Source organism: Aulostomus chinensis, chromosome 8, assembly GCF_037954235.1.
Source record: "Aulostomus chinensis isolate RoL2024-O1b breed Wild chromosome 8, RoL_Achi_v1.0, whole genome shotgun sequence".
Lineage (NCBI taxonomy): Eukaryota > Metazoa > Chordata > Actinopteri > Syngnathiformes > Aulostomidae > Aulostomus > Aulostomus chinensis.
The window spans coordinates 16,086,210-16,098,378 of NC_141327.1; the positions used below are offsets into that span (position 1 = coordinate 16,086,210).

General features: G+C 42.8%; 1 protein-coding gene and 1 long non-coding RNA gene across 3 annotated transcripts in view; both read right to left on the reverse strand.

The window, feature by feature from the left end:
- Nucleotides 1-6,909, reverse strand: part of septin9b (septin 9b) — a 71,201-nt gene extending 64,292 nt beyond the window's left edge. Inside the window, exon 1 of the mRNA XM_086211262.1 lies at nucleotides 6,321-6,909. Coding sequence (XP_086067388.1) covers nucleotides 6,321-6,342 — 22 coding nt within the window. The 5' untranslated portion in view covers nucleotides 6,343-6,909. The remainder of the gene's footprint in view (nucleotides 1-6,320) is intronic.
- A 189-nt stretch (nucleotides 6,910-7,098) lies between these two features.
- Nucleotides 7,099-12,169, reverse strand: LOC147257368 (uncharacterized). 2 transcript variants are annotated; one of them, XR_015117587.1, is made up of 3 exons: nucleotides 10,232-12,169; nucleotides 9,360-9,502; nucleotides 7,099-8,038 (listed from the first exon to the last, which is right to left on the reverse strand). It is a non-coding gene; the product is annotated as an uncharacterized LOC147257368 (long non-coding RNA). The 2 variants fall into 2 exon arrangements; XR_015117588.1 differs by having other exon boundaries at nucleotides 7,099-8,191.

Here is a 12,169-nt window from a genome sequence, read left to right on the forward strand (position 1 = left end):
AAAACAAGACTTAGCGTGAACTACTGTATCTACACATAAAATGGCAGACAGACAAATAAGGAAAGACATGATAAATGAGAGCAGAGACATAACAAACGTAGATGCATCCACACAGAACAGAGGTCCCTGAGTGGGAGATTTAAATCATGTGGTTCACGATCCTCAGATCTCAGACCAGTTGAACTCCTTCATTGGACCAATGCTGTATGTTCGACAGAGCTGTGAAGCTGTTCTCGTGGTGGTCCAGCACCTTTGATGCTGCTTTATTCCTGGCCCTGGGAGTTCTCGGGCTCTGTGTAGTATCTTAGCAGTTACTAGGACTGCACTCATCTAGATAGAGTCCTCAGATGTTGTTCCCGGGAAATCTGCTGGAATTACTCACCCTGACTAGGGGGTCCTACCACCCAGCTATCCCATTATATCTCTAGCACATTCAGGAACAACATTCAAGATCTCCTGTGTCTGTTTATACCCCAACAGCAGCAACTAGACGTTGACTGACTGTTGTAGTGCCTCCACGCTAGGGTTGGGTTAATGGTCGATCATTGTTAATCACTGAGCTCTCGACCATCATAACACCGGGATTTAAAAGCCTTCTATGTCTGATAAATCGTGTCTCTTCAAAGCTGCTGTAAGGCAGGAGTTTTATTCGGCTTTTGACTTGTGGAAGAGAGAATAAAGTATCTGCAGATGCTGGTCATTGCAGGAACATTACGTCTACATGTCCCATTTATTATTTTCTCATTAAACCTGCTCAGATGGGCGAACCCACGTTACATCAGTGACAGCTGTGTTTCTTTACTGCAGGTTCCCGCTATGTCTTTCAATCAAGCGGCTATTATTCCGAGCTTAACTTCCTCCAAACTTGCCTCAAGTTTCATACAACTAAGTTATGGACATGGTGTGGAGACAAAGACCTGGCATGGGTGTGAATGTGTGACGTTTACCTGGCAAGGATGTGAGCGTTAGTGAGAGAAGATAGACCGGAGGCAGTATGTTGCTGTCTGTCAGCTTAACACAACATCCCAGCAAAGCCTCGAGGAAACGTCTTCAAATATGGAACAAACATCCACTAGGATTCAAGTATGAACAGAAAAGGGTCAAAGGTCAAGGTCACTGTAAAAGGCACACAGTATTTTTCTAGTTTGAACAAGCAATCAAGATGTGACCTTCCAAAAAAGGTTAAAATTTATGTGAGGATGTCCTGCATGTGAAGTCGTGATCGTCTGGACATCCTAGAAACATGAAAATGTCAGCACCACAAACGGCTCTCCTCAGATATTTTTGGTAAAGTTTGTGTGCATTTGACTTCTTTATCAAGCTCATATATCCTGAAGAACTATTTTAATGAGCTAAATATTCTGGCGGTCTGTTCTCACCACCCTCCGCTATGACCCGGACATCTGCATCCATGTGTAATTTACAAGGTGATCCAAATTTACTCATGCGCGACCACTTTTAGCGTAGGAACGGATGTTTGCTGGTCTGTTTCTTACATAAACATTGCTAAACAATCTTGCAACAACTCTGTCATCACCGATAAACTTTTATTAAAATTGTTTAGACGTCTCACCCTGAGGGCAGACCTGAGGATAACGCGTTGAAGTCAACCTATGTCAAGATACATCCTAAATGTCACTGTGGATTATTCTGGAGCAAACTGCCTAGTAACAGTCATTCTGTCTAATGATGACATCTGCCTGCAACATCAGGTGTCTCTTTAATGAACATGCAGCCGAATCATTCACGACTGACTGGCTGCTCATCATAGTAAGCAACAGTGACATGGCCTGTTTTCATCCATATGTTATTCACATGGGGGCTTTTTTTATTTTTTTTATTAAAGACGTCATTATCACCCATCTCTATTTATAGCCAGTGACACAGTGGCAGATGATGTCATACTTGTATACGTGTGCACACGGCTGTGAGGGAATAAGAGGCTATTCATGTGGGGGTGAGGTCTTCTGCGAGTGTGTGTGTGCGTATGTATGTATGCATTGTTGAAGCATGGCTCAGTATTTCAGAGCCTATTTTTAATCAGATTGGAATTACATCCTCAAAAAGAAATAAAGATAAAACCAGGAAAGACAAGAGTCATTTCCTGTGGTGGGTGGGAGAGGATTAAGCTAATAGCTGAGGGAAAGTTTATCCGAGGGAGGAAACTTCAAATGAGAGGAACTTTTGTTGATAATAATGTTACCTAAGGCAACCCTCAGAGGCTAAAACTGAGAGCCTTGTACTTGGTACCTACGGAAAAAGACTGATAAAGGTGGTTAATACTCTTTCAAGTGGGGGCTTTAATGCGATAAGGATTATATGAAGCCCCGAGCTTGACCCGGAGATAGTGAATTAAATAGGAGCTCAGCGATGAATATCAAAGTCACAGGGAGTAATGGTGAATGTCACTGGCGGTCCGGGCCAATACATGACTCAGACCGAAGGGAATCCAGCTCAGCTGTCACTGAAGAGTCGTTGTTGAAGAGAAATAAAGAGCTGTATTGACTCCTCTCATCTGCTGCTCGTCCATGGGAGCAACTGGAGTGGTTCAGTGGGAGGATGGATGACATAGAGTGATGGATGCTGCAGTCCAGTCATGGTATCCTCAGTTGCATACTACACCGATTGACTCATCGTTCCCAAATGAATGATTCTATTTATATTACATATTTTAGTACAGGAATCAAATTATGTATTTCAGAAATGCCAAACATTGGCTCTGTCAGAAACACTGCTGCTGCGTCATCTCTCTGTTTTATGGATCTGTCTGTGTTTCTTTAATTTGCTTTACTTTGGATTGTGGTTTGATTCTTTATTCCTTATTTTTTTCACTTAAATAAAGTTTACTGTTTCCTTTTTTAACAGTTCTACTCACCCTGTTGATTGGTTTATTTGATCTGTTCTTCTAAATTTGTCACTACACCATTTGTCACTTTTTCACTACACCGTACAATACATGGGCAAGATTGTTACTAATTTTGTGCTAAATAAACAAATAGAACTGTGTATAAACTTTGAACGTGTTCATAGGAAAAGATTTCACACCAAAAAAAACCCCCCGGATTATTCACAAAAACAGCACGTCCTTGAAGTGCAAAATTAGCTGCAACCAAGGTGTGACACAAGACTGTGATGATCTGGTACGATCACATTAAAAAGGTGATGGCATTGCTATTGTAGGCCTGGACAACATTCATCTATTCATCCATCCATTTATCCATTCATTCATTCATGAGTCATGTATCTTTATCCTATGCAGGGTCACAGGGAGCTGGAGTCCCAGCTGACACCGAGAGAGAGGCGTGCTGCACCCTGGACAGATTCACACAGGCTGAGCAATAGCATCACTTAACTGAACTTCCGCTGAGCACAATTAATTGTGTTCCGTTGTTCCAGATTAATCCCGACGAATCTCATCACCAACCAAAAGTTAAAAAAAAAAAAGTATCCCGATGAGTACAACTTTGCTTGGACTCATGAAGTTTTGCTGAGAAAGTGTTGTTTGAGACGTTTAATTAGGATTCAGGATGGAACAGAGGAGCACAGTCTATTACTGTAGCTTTGGGAACCAAAGTCTGCACGTCCCCCACTAGAACTAATCCAACAGGCTAAATCCTGGCCGTTGCCCCCTCTAATATGCTGCTCAGCACTGAGATGATGAGTCACTGTGATAATTACTCCTTTCTCTGTAATACAAGCAAAACTGAGAAAGGCACCAGGAGACAGCCTTGTCATTGTGGTACACAGTCATTACTTCAAATACGACTAAAAATACAATAGGATGTAGTAATATTACTACTTGTGTCTCACCCACAGATCTACCTCAGGTGCGCCTCGCTGTGTTTTTATCAAATCCTCGATCAACGATGAAAAGCCTAATAAATCCACATAAGCACCCCCCCACCCCACCCCCCCACCCCACCCCCCAGCAAATGCTCACCACAAAGGAGTCTATTCAAGCTGAGGACAGGCCAGTTCTCAAAAATGACCCAAGCATGAGAATATAAAGCCCAGCTGACTGAGATCTCTCATGCGTAGGAAGATATGAAGAAAAAAAACAGAATGGGGGGTGGGGTGTAACAGTACATTTACTCCGCGGGGGGGGGGGGGGTATCTCCCTGATTATTCAGGGTCACTAAGTCACTAAAAGTGAAACTACAGAACAACACGAGTGCATCAAGCTCATTAAACTCAACAAGCTCACCATCCTTTTCTACATGGGAGACAACAATTTTTCACTGGTGATCTCAGGGAAAAGATGAATGACAGTAAATGATCCAAAACCCTCTTCCAAAGAGGTTACAGAACAACATGGTGCAGTTCTAAGTAGTTCTTCTCAGTCTTTCTTGTGATACTGGAGAAAAAAGAAAAATAGAGGCTGCAGGAAAATGTGAAAACAGCATAAAACATTGGAAGTGAATATGAGAGGTGTTTTCATCCAGGCCTTTAACATCTTGAGGGGATTCCAGCATCACACTTCAAACCGTCTACACAAAATAGACCTTTTTTTGCTCGGCAGATTTGACAGATATGCAAGGGAAGCCAGAGAAAAACGTTTTGTGGTGTACTGCTTACGGGCTTTTCCTTCAGTCCAGTCATGGAATCACCCAGCTTGACAGATAATTCAACACCTTTAGGTCAAGATGTTGAATGAAAGCATTCGTGAAGACCAGGAGGACAGCGCAGGGTTGCCAGGTCATGGTTCACCTTTTGACTTGAGAGCTCAAGAGTATGAAGACCTCACAATCATAACACCCATAACTCATTAAAAAATAAGCGACAGGGAGCCTGATCTTCCAAGTACGCAGGCTGCAGTTAACATTTGGATACCTAGAGTAGCAAGTAAATACACGTTTGTCATTGCCGTGACTTCTGACGCTTACTTTCCTGCTCGGCCACCCTTAACTGAAGCCCCACAGTTTGAGTGTGATTCCAGATTCAGAAGCTAACCGCCACTGGTAAGTCTCAACCAAGCTGGCGCAGTCGTCCTCCGTCCCAACCATATCTGGCCTCCCAGCTAATTACACGTTTCATATCATTTGTAATATCTCCAAGATGTCGCCGAAACAACGTAGCAAGGCAAAATTACTTTTACGTTTCACCACCTCTCACGGGTTTCATCCGGATGGGTGATTTTTGTGCAGGCTTGTTGACAGATAAGCAAGCTGCAATGAAAACATCAACACCTTTACGGAGGTTATTAACCTTACCTTTACCGTTTTATTAACCTCTTGTTAGGAATAATAAAATTGCATTTGGGGACCTTCACCTTGGGTCACTCCCACATATCGACTTCCTGAAAGGTCAAACACTGATTCCTTGAGGCGGCAGATCGCTGCTGTGTGTTTATGCTGGTTGCATGTGGCAATAATTGGATCATCGGATCTTCCAGCATATTAATGAGGAACATAATTCTGTGAGAAAGATATAAACCAAGCGTACAGGAACACATGCTGTGTCCTCCAAACATGACGAGTGTAAAAATCATCGGGTGTTTTACGCCGTGTATGAACATGACACATTTTTCTCCCGAGTCGGTGTTAAATATGTTTCCTGTTTTCATCCCAAACCTCGGCAGCCTCAGCTTGTGCCACATTTATGCGTCTGTTTTCAAACAGACTGCTTTATTTTTTCCCCAGAGTCCATCCTGTGTTCCTAAATGATGGGGGGGGGGGGGGGGGGGGCAGATGGGGCCTGAGCAAAGCCAGAGACATGTTGTATAACACACGCTTACACAGACACACAATTTCAAATCATACCCACACAAAGCAAGCACAAAAGTATGTATGCCAACAAAATATGCAAGAGGGCACACACACACACACACAAACACACACACACACACACACTCAGAGAGCACTATGAGTGTACAAAGAGAGCACAGCCTGGAGGGGCCAGTGCATCCATACAGAAGGTCAGGCTGAGAAGGACAGATGATGATGATGATGATGCACATCCGACTTTAATAGCCAGGGGACCTGGAGGTGCTCCCCTGGGTGCTGCGCACTCAGCTGCAAAACAAACTGACCCCAAAACAGAGGGTGCAAAACTAAGAGAAAGAGTTTGACAAGTTGGATAGAGACAAGCTGGGCGACTGAAAATGATCGGAAGTAACGTCATTAAAGATGAATCGCAGAAATATCACGTGATGTAAAATCTAATCAAATTTACACATTCATCGAACGAACAGATCATTTATAACAAACTACATATAATAACTTGACATGCAAACAACATCAAAAGTATCCTTCTTCATTCATCTAACAACCCGAAACATTTAGTCCAACCGAAATTATTCACTTATTGACTGGGTTCTGTACCTGAATTCGGAGTTTTCTTCATGCTCTGACTTTGCTGCGGGTCCACCTCACTCAGGCGTCAGTAGAAGAGGAGAATCCTGGAACTCGGGGGGGTCTCCCGTCGTCCTAAACCTGGAGCTGACTTGGTCTGGGTTTCCCTACACTTGTTCTCGCACAGCTCGCTCTCGGTGCGTGACGACAGTGCGTGGCTCCGGGCGGCGCAGATGTAGAAGTGTCGTGTGATGCGCGCAGCTCGATGATTTGCTCCTCAGTGGGATGCTGAGTCTGGAGACCGCACGACAGCATTAGTAGGAGATGTGCGCGCACGGAGCGGGAGGAGGGAGCGAGGGAGGGAAATCCCGTTACGCAGCGTCTTTTACGCTCGGATCCTAAATGGAGACAATTTATTAGTTTTAAACTCTGGAGACAGAATTCGAGGATTTTAATAATTGAGTCCAACTAAATATGCGTCGATAATGAACGAGCACCTGCACTTGGCTTCATTAGGGCTGTCATGTCGATGGAACAAGCACCACCTCCACTGCAGTTACTGGCACCCGTTCTACTCAGTCCACCTGAACACGCATCAGACGAGGAACTGGGAACTTACCGCCGTTAAAGCGCAGCGTTTTGTGAGCGTTTGCCTGATAGAGCACAGGCTGAAGCAAAGCAACACAACTGTCCGAAGCTGCTCTCTGCTGGTCAAAACCGTCATCGGCAAAACTTTTTTTTTTTTACTTCATTTATTCACTTTGTTTATTTGACTTTTAAACAAGCTGATAAACAAGTTTTACTTTAGACAAGGTTACATTGTGAAGTCGATTGACATATAATTACAGCGTAATTTCAGGTCAAAAATCATTACAAATGTGTAGGCTGCAGTTCATTTCCTGGAAAGGCGGGAACGGTTTTGACTGCACTGGAAGAGTCAATAGACTGATAGATTCTGGTCAATCACCAATAATATCTGCAATTATTCTGGAATGTCCTGCATTTATTTCACTCTTACTTTTAATTGATATTGTGGTAACATGGAGAACAATACCTTCAGAGACGCAGTGCTACTCATTTATGAGCTAACACTATCTGTCCTCCCCTTGCTGTCCAAAAATACTAACAAATACTACAATACTGTATGTGTCTCTTACTGTCTGTGCTTGTACACATGATTTAGAATAACAACGTTAAAGTCCTGCATTTGTCTTATCAAAAAAAAAACAGATTACTTGAAAATATTAGATAGTTGCTTGACGGCTGAAACTGTCTCTTCAACAATTTGGACTTTTCAGTTCTTCCTTTGATTTAAGTTAGAGTTTCTATCAAAAACCTTCCTTCTTTTTTCTTTTTTTTTTTAAAGATAATTTCCTCCTGTTACCTGAAGCTGAACAAACCATCGACGGCCACACAAACCCACGTGCTCATAATTCACTCTCAATAAAGCAAAAGAAGCGTCATCAATTTAAACTTAAAAAAAAAGAACAGAAAAGCAACAGGCATTTTTTTAATTTCTTTTTTTTTTCTTTAAGTGCAGTATGTTGACATTTGAGCCCAGACGAGAAAAAGAGAGAAAGAAAAACTTTTTTTTTTTTCAAAGCGAAGGGTCACCAATCCAGTCCTCAAACACCTCAGTGTTGACGTTGAGTGATCTGGAGGTGCTGCACTCCCTTTCTGGTCATCTCTTCATACACGCCATCGTTGGAATCCTCCTTAGTTCTTCTGTTGTGTGCGTACAGTTTTGCCTGTCAGATATTGTGTGTATGGAATGCAGATATTAGAAAATGTGTAAAAATATGTTTTACGAGACAACAGGAAAATTTCAGTTGACAGTCGCAAACTATTGCGGCCAAATCTTTTATTGATGGAGCCCACGTCTTCGGTGGTAACGGCTGATGCTGCATTTCAGAAAAATAGAATATCATGGAAAAGTTTAAAAACATTTTCTGGATTCATTACGCATAAACTCATAATAAAGATAGTGTTCTTGAGTCAACTATTGGATACGTGTGTAAATGTACACAAGTTTGAGAAGCTGTGATGTATGGGAAGTCGAATGTAAAAATGTAGTAACTATTTTTGAGCTGATTGATTTTCAACATTTAGCTCACTTTCCTCACATTTGAGACAGAATTTCATGTAAAACGTGTTATATGTGTTCGTCAAAAATATGTTCATATGTAAAAAATAAAAGCTGAATCTAAATCTAAATGAACAGGAGAGATTGAACGGCGGTTGTTGCAGATCAGGGCCGGTTCTAGACGGGCATACATAAGGGGGCAGACAGAAATGTGAAGGGGGCACATGGTGGCAACGGAGGTGCGAAAGGGTGTGGTGGTGGTGGTGGGGGGGGGGGGGGCGTAGGTGGGCTCTGGATAAATGTTTTTGTCATGTAATTGGATTGCACATTGTCAGTCCTTTACCCTAAGACCTGTCCAACTTGGGCCCACCTGTCCCACCTGGAGGCTGATAGCTGGTGCTGTATCGCGTACCTTTTGCGGCGGATTTCTCTGCTACTGCAGATAATTTTGTCAACTTCTTATATATCAATTAGTGAGTGCATCAAAATGTGTTTCTTTTTTCTAAACTTCTAAAAATTTTGATTTGAGGGGGCAAGGCATTTGTTTGAAGGGGCGTTACCCCGTCTGGCCCCCCATAGAGCCGGCCCCGTTGCAGATGTGCGGCCTGCACTCCAAGGTATAACTCCACCGCCACATCATACCATTAACGTTAAGTTAAGTTGTTTTACTGTGATATTAACTTACATTACATGAATTTCTGTCTCAAATGTGAGTTAAAGTGAGCTAAATGTGGAAAATATATCAGCTAGAAAATTGTGACCAAATTTTTACATCCGGCACCCCATAGAAAGACACCTGTTTTCTGCGGTTTCCTATCTCTTCTGCACAAACCCACGCGCACACCCACATGGAGTCTTAACCACGTGCTTGGTGCAGTTGTGGTCGGAAGGAGGGTGATGGAGTGACAGATAAACAATGTGTGCTAGACGCAACCATTTTCAGGGTGTGTCTCACGTTTAATACATGAAAAGACAACTGAACTGACCCCGTGGATGATCAGCAGGGCCAAGACCACAGTGGCCAGGATGCTGACAACACACGATATGATGACGGCTAAAAACACTGCAGGACAATGGCTTTTCACAGGCTTTTCTGTAGGTGTAACCTGAGTTTGACGTGGCGGCGCTCCTGTGTGAAATGAAGAAAAAGGAAAAAAAAAAAGTCATATCAACGCACACACACTCTCAGTCTTGTCTAGCATTTCTGCTTCTGTGGCAAACGACTACAATTTCCGAAACAAACATGAGTAAAATGACTCTCAAATCTACCTGATAGAGAACTCAACTTAAAATGCAAAGCTACGTGCGATGTATGTCAGAGATGGATAAACAACCACCTGAGAGATTTCAATGACAAAAAGAAACAAAACTGCAGCTAAAAGTGCACAGGTTTATGTGGGATTTTACCCACCAAGGTAGCACCGTTGAGCAGAACCCACAGGGATTAAAGTCAATATTTACAGAATTCTTTAGGACTTTAGGACCAAATTTGAGATGGCGCCCACTGGGAGGAGTACATCGAAGTGTAAAAAAAGAAAAAGGCAGAAAAAATATTCTAATCACGATGATTAGCGAAAATACAACAATTCATATTGTTCAAAGCATTATCCTGTAAGGAAATTTTTTTTTAATTTTTTATATTATTTTTTTGAAAACTGCTTCTGGTTAAATCCATTTTAGCTTTGTTCTGCACTAAAAAGCATAAGTGCTTTTCATTCATTACATGTTTTACTGAGAAATCTCCTCAGTTACTGAGTGGAGAATCAAACAGGTGACTGACAGAGAATGCACTCCTGGACCTATCACCACTGCCTGGTTGTAGTTTTTTTTTTTTTTAAGAATAAAAAGAAATGCTTACCTTCTACAACAATTATGTAGACATTACACTGGACTTCAGCCATGGGAAACCAGACGTAGACGCAGCTGTAGAGACCGGAATCCTCCTGTGTCAGGTTGCTGATGGTGATGGTGTGGTTTTGCAGCGATCCTATAGTCTGAATCCTGTTGATGTACCTCACTGCAGGGGTGATTTTGTCCTTTGATGATGCCTTAGGGTGATAGTAAAGCACCTCCTTTCGCTCTTTAAACACTTGATACAGATACATCCCAACACACCCTTGAATGCTTTTGGGACATCCCGCCGCGGAACACTCCAAGGTGATATTTTCAGCAGATCTTCCACGCATCGTAGTGTTCTCTATCATGTAAGGAAGGGATGAGAAGAGCGGCAAGAGAGCCTTCGGTCATCAGCAGTACATCGAACCTGACTAAATAACATGACCTCTGGGAGCAGCTGTAGTGTTCACCTCTTGTGTTTTATTTATATTCTGTATCATTTAAACCAGAGTATATGGACATACCTGCATCAGAAGCAAGAGACAGCAACAACGCACACCAACAGAGGAGCATCATGTTCCACCAAAACAGCATTGACCCTGTTCTTTCGAGAGTTTCTATCACGTAACCAAGAGAGCGTGCAACTTCTTCAGTTTGATCTGTCATCAGTGACACGAAACCTTTTGTTTCACTCATTTCCTTGTGATCCATTGATGGTGGCGCTACTCTAAGTTCGTACTCTGACAAATATGTGATTTAAAAATGCACATGCCAGTTTGTGTTCATATATTTTATATTTCATGTGCATAAATGCATTTATTGTAATTATTGCTCTGTTATTTCATGTGAACTCATCTACATGGTTAAGCTTCTTTTTTTTTTAAATAAAAAAAAAATTGACATTCTGCATTTCCACAGTAGAATTTTGACTTCTCTTTAGAGGAAAAAAGTGCAACAGCTGTAAGTCATGTAAGTGTAAGTGTTATTTAAGTGCTTGGGTGAGTCATGACTAGCAGGCATGTCATGTCTACAGGTCTTTTAAGAAACAGGGTGATTTATGGTGGTGCAGTGGTCAGCTCTGTCGCCTCACAGCAAGAAGGTTCTGGATTTGAGCACGGGATCTTTCTGTGTGGAGTCTCCATGTTCTCTCTGTACCTGTGTGGGTTCTCTCTGGTACTCCAGCTTCCTCCCACAGTCCAAAGACATCAAGAGGGGACGAGGCTGATTGATACTCTAAATTGACTGTAGGTGTGACTGTGAGTGTGAATGGTTGTCTGTCTCTATGTGTTGGCCCTGTGATGGACTGGTGACCTGTCCAGGGTGAACCCCGCCTCTCACCTGAAGGCTGCTGGGACAGGCTCCAGCCCCCATGACCCTTAACAGGACAAGCGATAGAAAATGGATGGATTGATGGTAATACATGTCCTCTTCTACTCACCTGGGATGCTCGTACTTAGCCCCAGTCACTAAAGCCTCCACCTGCCAGTTCACATGGCCTCCAGCTCACCACAGCAAATACACAACTTTGTGTTTCCTGTTTCATGTTTGCAACTTTTAGTTGACAGCACCCCCTGCTGGGGACTATTAGAAAGCTAGAGGTTGAAATGTATGTCACTGCTATTTACAAGTTTGAAAAAAGGGGAAATAAAGTTTTGTGTTTAGCTCTGTCGGCTCACAGCAAGAAGGTTCTGGGTTCAAGTCCCAGCTCGGGCATGGAGTCTTTCTGTGTGAGTCTGCATGTTCTCCCTGTTCCTGTGTGGGTTCTCTCTGGTACTCCAGCTTCCTCCCACAGTCCAAAGACATCAAGAGAGGACGAGGCTGATTGATACTCTAAATTGACTGTAGGTGTGACTGTGAGTGTGAATGGTTGTCTGTCTCTATGTGTTGGCCCTGTGATGGACTGGTGACCTGTCCAGGGTGAACCCCGCCTCTCACCTGAAGGCTGCTGGGATAGGCTCCA